The sequence below is a fragment of the Scylla paramamosain genome, chromosome 22 (assembly GCF_035594125.1).
Source record: "Scylla paramamosain isolate STU-SP2022 chromosome 22, ASM3559412v1, whole genome shotgun sequence".
NCBI lineage: Eukaryota > Metazoa > Arthropoda > Malacostraca > Decapoda > Portunidae > Scylla > Scylla paramamosain.
The window spans coordinates 20,430,893-20,437,429 of record NC_087172.1 but is presented as its reverse complement, the minus strand read 5'-3'; the positions used below and the strand labels follow the sequence as shown (position 1 = coordinate 20,437,429).

At 38.8% G+C, this 6,537-nt stretch overlaps 1 protein-coding gene across 3 annotated transcripts in view; it reads right to left on the bottom strand.

The window, feature by feature from the left end:
• The window catches only part of LOC135111758 (exportin-1-like), a 30,431-nt gene that overhangs the window by 13,808 nt on the left and 10,086 nt on the right, over positions 1 to 6,537 (bottom strand). The window contains exons 1-9 of one of the 3 annotated variants that reach the window (XM_064025463.1): positions 5,881 to 6,304; positions 2,540 to 2,656; positions 2,080 to 2,254; positions 1,829 to 1,935; positions 1,379 to 1,609; positions 953 to 1,072; positions 545 to 673; positions 238 to 393; positions 1 to 59 (exon numbers count right to left, since the gene is read on the bottom strand). The exon at positions 1 to 59 is cut by the window's left edge and continues 133 nt beyond it. In XM_064025463.1, coding sequence (XP_063881533.1) covers positions 1 to 59; positions 238 to 393; positions 545 to 673; positions 953 to 1,072; positions 1,379 to 1,609; positions 1,829 to 1,935; positions 2,080 to 2,254; positions 2,540 to 2,647 — 1,085 coding nt within the window. In that variant the 5' untranslated portion in view covers positions 2,648 to 2,656; positions 5,881 to 6,304. The other 2 variants (XM_064025462.1, XM_064025461.1) reach the window with 2 other exon arrangements.

The window sequence follows — 6,537 nt, the reverse complement described above, 5'->3', positions numbered from 1 at the left end:
CAGATCTTGAATATCTCTGTGTCATCCACTTCAGATATCAGGATCAGGTACTGTAATGCCTGAAACATCAAAAATAAAGATGTGAAGAAGAATTAAATGGAATCAGGTGGCAACTTTCAGTTTTGCTGTAAGTAGAAACTGAGGTGCAATGTGCAATTAGTAATATATTCATATATCTTTTTTAAATTGACCTTTATATTCATCAAGATATCTTTGGAAGAGTATCACCACATGTACCTTAATCAAGGCATCACTGAGTTGCTTCTTTTCAACCAGCGAGCCTCTTTCCTTCAGGTACGTGCAGAGAAACAGTGCCAAGTTCTGGATAAACTGCTGTTCTGCATCCTGACCATTGGCATATGCTTCCCTGATGTTGGTCTCCAGTGGCAGCATCTTCAAACATTAATAGTAAATTAATAAAAACTCCTCATTAAATCAATGTATAAAGTCATGATACTCAGGAAACAACTCTCTTCCAAGTAACCCCAGTTTTGTTATATTTGTGGGGAGCATAGTGATTCAATTCCATAATGATTTGACTCACCTCCTGCAGCTGTGTGATGGTCTGTGAAAACATCATGATGTATGACTCATCATAGGAAGGGACAGCCACACCAGCTATCTCTGTCAGACACTTGAGCGTCACGTTACGGAAAAGTGGCAAACCTAAGAACTGTTGGGAGACAAAATTATGTATCTTAGAATACATTTGTACTATCCAAGCTTCAATTAATCATAAATTAAGAATATTCAATTGTTTCATTGCTTTGGAATAATTACCTCTGAATATTATATAGTTGTCAAAGGAAAAAAAGGATTACATTATAACAGTGAAGCTTCATAATTCTGCATTACACTTATTGAATACACAGCAACAAAGCAGATTGAATATATGAAAGGCACATCAAGTGGTAATGATGATAACAGATGTTTAACAAATGTAAGGACTTACCTTATAGATAAGTGTGCTGATCAATTTGGTTTCAAAGATGTACCCAAGAGGAATCCAGTTGAGAAATCTTAACAGGGTTTCTAGTGTGGCACTGACGAGTGTTGGGTTTTGAGAGTTTTCCTGAAATGATGAAGATTATTGTAAAACATATCATCCTACCCTTTCCTGTTCCTTATGACGAAGGGGATAACACCAACTTTACCTATTATCACTGGGTAATATGAAGTCATGATCACTCTGTGAAAATTAATTACACACCAATGAGGTTCAGCAAATAATTCAATAAATTTTACTACCTAAAATTTAAATCACTTGTCATATCCTTTTCCCTACAATTCCAAATAATCCTAAAAAAAAAAAAAAAAAAAATACTAAAGTTACAAATCCAAATTATTAGACTCAGTAACAAGGTCATACCATACTCACCATGACAAATATACAGAGGAGGAAAACCTGCTGGAACTGTGAACACATGGTGTCTTTGAGGTGTTTGGCCTTGGTCTGGGTCATCTGGCCTGTAGAGAAGTCAAATACCTCCTCTGAGAGCAACTTGAGGATGACCATGTTGTTCTGGCACATAGACTCATTGGTCTTGCTTGCCCCAACTATGTCTGGGATGAATGACTGCCAATTCTTAGGCCATTCTCTCTTGAGGATCTATTTGTAAAAGATGACTATGATTATATCTCTATCAATAACATAGATATATGTCCACGTAGTTCATTCACACACATTTATTTGATATAGTCAACTCAGGTTAAATTATGTGACCATAAATGTAAAGCCAGGCTGTGCAAATGTGGGATATTTTCAAAGAACTTTTAAGATAAAGTAAGATATTTCAGAATTATACAACAGAAAGAATATAATACTTACCTGTACAAGAATCATGTTCAATTTATTCAAATATACTTTTTCTCTTTCAAGAGATTCTGGGGTGCTGGACAATTTAATAATAACATTGACTATGTATTTCTTGATTCCTGTAAGGAAAAAAGATAACATTAGTTATACTGCATTTAGTATGATGTTACACAATAGTGGAGGAGCTATTCCTTATAAAAGCTTTGTTATAGCCATTCCCTACAAAAGCTTTGTCATATTGTGAATGGTACAAGCAAACTAACCTTCACACTGATCTCGAGGCAACACCTTCCATTTAGTGTTGATCACCTGTTCCAGGATCTGTAGTGCATAGTATTTGGTCTGTTGGTTCTGTGAGTACTCAAGGATGGCGTCCACTCTTGTCCACGCATCTGGGTGCTCTTTGAGTGTGGTGAGGACCTCCTGGGCAATACGTTGCTACAGGTGGGAGGGAGACAGTTCAAGGCTACATTATCAATACAGAACATTTTCAAGACACATTCTCAACCATTCTTTCACATGGAAAACTCTATAGCCCATACAATTAATCTCTCATTCCTTTAGTAGTTTTGAGGTCACAAGTAAATGCTGAAGTTCTCATATAACATTATTAACTCCAAAACTTTAAGGCACACCATTCTTCCATTCTTTTTATTTAATATAATACCAAAATTAACAATATTACTGCAGAACCTACAAAACAAACTAATAAAGGAACCGTACCTGTTCTCCAATCCCATTGTACATAAAACCTATGACATTGTCAAGAAGAGGTATGTCCAATTTTTGGTTGAAGTCTAAAAGTTTTGATGCTTCAACAGTCAGACTCATCTTTTCAATCTGCAAAAGAAAAGAAAGAAGTCTTATTAGACAACAATGAAATAATGCATCACAATAGCAAATACATATATTATATGTTTAAATGAGGAATTAAAAAGCAGCACAGACCAAAAATTAATTTCAACAATGCAGAGATAATTAAATTTGTGGTAAAGGTTTTTGTTTTTCATATACAACCACTATTAATACCGACATTGTTAGTGAGAATTCAATCTGAAGGCAGGGTAAATTTTTAGGTATGAAAGGCCTCTGCAAGGTCAAGGGATCAAGCCCCTCACTAGAAAGCAGCACCTGAGACATCAAGACCATAACAATCACCAGGTCTCAAAGAATTCCTAATTTTCATCCTAAATCTCCCCTACATACCCATTGCTACTAATTTGTTATTGACATAAGATGCTACCACATAAAGAAGAGGATTTCAAAGAAGCATGGTCCCTACCACACCTCACAACACAATGCCACAGCAAGAGAGGATGTGCTGCAATGACAGTTACGCAAGTCTCTTAGGAGTCTTACTCAGTGTAGGAAATAATGAGGCAAGAAGAATGCTATAGACTTGATATTTTACATACCTCTTTCACTGTCCATCATCTAACCTATCCTACTTACTGAGTCTTATGGGGAGTGAGTTCATATGAATGAGGCTTCCAGGATTAGGATATTTCACATTACTGCATCTTTATTCTCAAACTAAGACTGTAATCTGATTTCACAAATAGTAAAAATAATATTGCTCTTGTGAGTTTCATCACAGTCAGTTCAAATAAATGAGAAACAACACATGTACACTTACAAAAACCACTCTAATGATATGTAACACTGCCTCAGAGAAAGTCTACTAGTCAGGCAATGTCTATCAAGGGCATAACATCAACTCGTGTTCACATAACTATTTAAAGGAGCACAAAAGTCATGCTTGCAGAATATTAAACTAACCATGCTGAAATAACACCTATACATACATACTCTTGATGCTTTCAATTATATTCAGCTGCAAAACTATTTCACTCATGCAATATCTATCTGTGAACCATTCAGTGCCTAATTCCTTATTTGATCTAGCCACTACATCAATTTGACATGAATTCATTGCTACTAGTCCTAACCAGCTCATTTCCTGTACAAACCTTACTCATATCTTCCTTGTTGAATCCCTTTTACGACCAGGTTGCCACACATCTTTTAGTTATAACTAATGTAATTTCAGGTATCTTGACCTATATGAGAATGTATTATTTGGCCCTCAATATGCTTCATAAATCATCCATATTGGATTGGAGATTGTCACTTGTAATGTGAAGTATAATAACCTAAGTAAACCTTGTGTTTAGTGAGGCTATACTGATATGATGACTAACCATTCACTTAGCAACACTTAGGTTATGTTGCCATTTAGTGTCTCACCAATGAAGAAGCACCAATAAAGCAGCAAACATGCACATTTTTTTCTTCACACAGCTCACCAGTGCAATGGTATTCCTCAAAAATCCCTGACAGCCTCTAAGGGTGTCAGGGAAGTATGGGGTCTCAGCACCTCAGACATTCTTTTTTCTGCATGAAACACTCACCACAGCACACCACACACACTGCAGGCACTAGCACTTTAAGCATCAAAAGATATTCTGTTCTCGGAAACATAGTTCAAGTCCCTAGTGTCTGGGAGATTTAGGAATGCAAGTGCCTCATACTTCTTTTCAATACATTTCATTCACCCTATATATATATATATATATATATATATATTCCATCCATCACTGCACATCACCCACACACACGCTAGTCACTAGAACCTCATACACCAGGAAAACAATGGACAGCATCTAAGGGTGTGGTTTCATACTGGGGTTACACCACATATCACAGTAAATACTTTCTTTTCTTTTCTGCACAGAAAGTCCTCTGCTGCATATCACGCACACATATACACACACTATAAGCACCACAAATAATTCTATACCCAAAAAAGTATGGATGGTCCTTAAGGGTGTTAGGTATAGGGTATAGTCATGTCTCTTTCTTTCCTTTCTGCAGCATACATTCACCACTGTAGGCTGTAGGCATCACTGCATATACACACACACACACACACACAAACACACACACCGGAACTCCACGATCCATTAGATAATGGATGGCCCCTAAGGGTGTCTGGGAAGTATGGGGTCTAGGTGACTCATTTTTCCATCACCATTCGTCACTTCACTATCCATTCACCACTGTACACCAAACACCATAGGCACCAAAACCACACAACTCAAGAATGATTGATTAATTGATTTAAAATTAAGGCGTCGCAACATCGCGGTCGTATGGCGCCGCTCCTTACTCCAGGAAAAATATTACCTATAAGGGTCTAGGTGACTCATTTTTTTTCCTCTCAACACGAAATATTCATCATTTCACATCACACACCACAGGCAGCAGAACCACATAATAAAGGAAAGTAATAGGTGACCCTAGGAGTAGCTGGGAGGTATGGGGTCTAGGAGTCACACTAACTTTCCTTCTTTCTGCACAAACTACGATCACTATACATTCCAGACACCACAGCACATCTCCCATACACAGGCACTAGGAAGCAGGAAGGTTGCACAGGATGCACTGGAAAGCACGGAGGTAAAATTTCGTAGAGGGCAGCCACCTCATCCCTCACTGACTCATCACGGAAAAAGCAAATACTACGCATTTACTTTGCATTTTCTTATTTTTTCCACACAAATTGCCATTTCATAGGCCTGGGTTAAGAATGGAAGCTTATAGGAGAACCAGATAGATAATTATTCACAGTCACAGGTAAGTCACATACGCACACATGCCATTTTTTTCCTGTACATCCATGTATGTATAGCAAATATGGGTTAAAACTAGTATTTGAAATGAACTAAGAGCACTTTTTACCATGCTGGTGATGACGTAGAGGTGATGGAAGGCACTGCTTGATGGAGGAACAGGAGTGGCTTACAAAACCTTCACGTGCACTGCTATTTCCTTACTGCTCACCACCACCACATTCACCACAGTCATCACACACTAGTATTCCTGATTTTCCAGCTCTCTCATACACTCTTGCAGGACACACGGACAACACACGGACAGGTAGACCCAGGGCACTATCACAGGTGAAGCACGCGGGGTGAATGGAGCGCAGTGGAGGAGTAATGTGGTGGAATAGAGGCTGCACCACACTCCCTACCACAACATTCCTGCCACACGCGTCTTACCTTCTGCTCTAAGTCCTCTGCTTCCCGCTATTCCTCTCCTCCGGGACATCCACGTGCCTTTCTATTCCTTGCCTCGCCTTCCTCACCTGGCCAATACCGTATAGACCCCCTGGAAATAGGGATAAATGGGGCCTGTGGGGCTGAGAGGAGTTCAATTCGCCATGAAAATTTCGGTTTAAAACTGGTACAAACCGGATAGTGCAGACGAGGCCTTCATATTTGGACCCTCGTTTCCCGGTAATTCGCGGGTTTTTAGGCTGTTTAGAGATTACTGGGGTATTTCTATTGTGGCAAAGGTCGTGTAGGGTTTGACATAGGTCTAAATTCATTGGTTTGACATAGTTTTAGCCCGTTTCTTTGTACCTTGGGAAACATCATCAGCATGTCCTCTCTTCCCGCGGTAAATCAACGGCCGCCATTGGCCAACGTCACGAGCTGCCAGCCACTCGGCGTTCAGCTTACAAACCCCTACGTTTTCTTCATCCCCGCGCCAATTTTTAAAACAATGTCATTCAGAAGAAGGAAAAAGAATCATTGCATTTACATATGGGATTTATATTGGTTCTAAACGCTTAATGACTTCTGGTAATATTTTAGCGTTCTATAGCTTAAAACTGAACGAAATGCGCAATTATAGTTAACCTTGAACAGAACAAT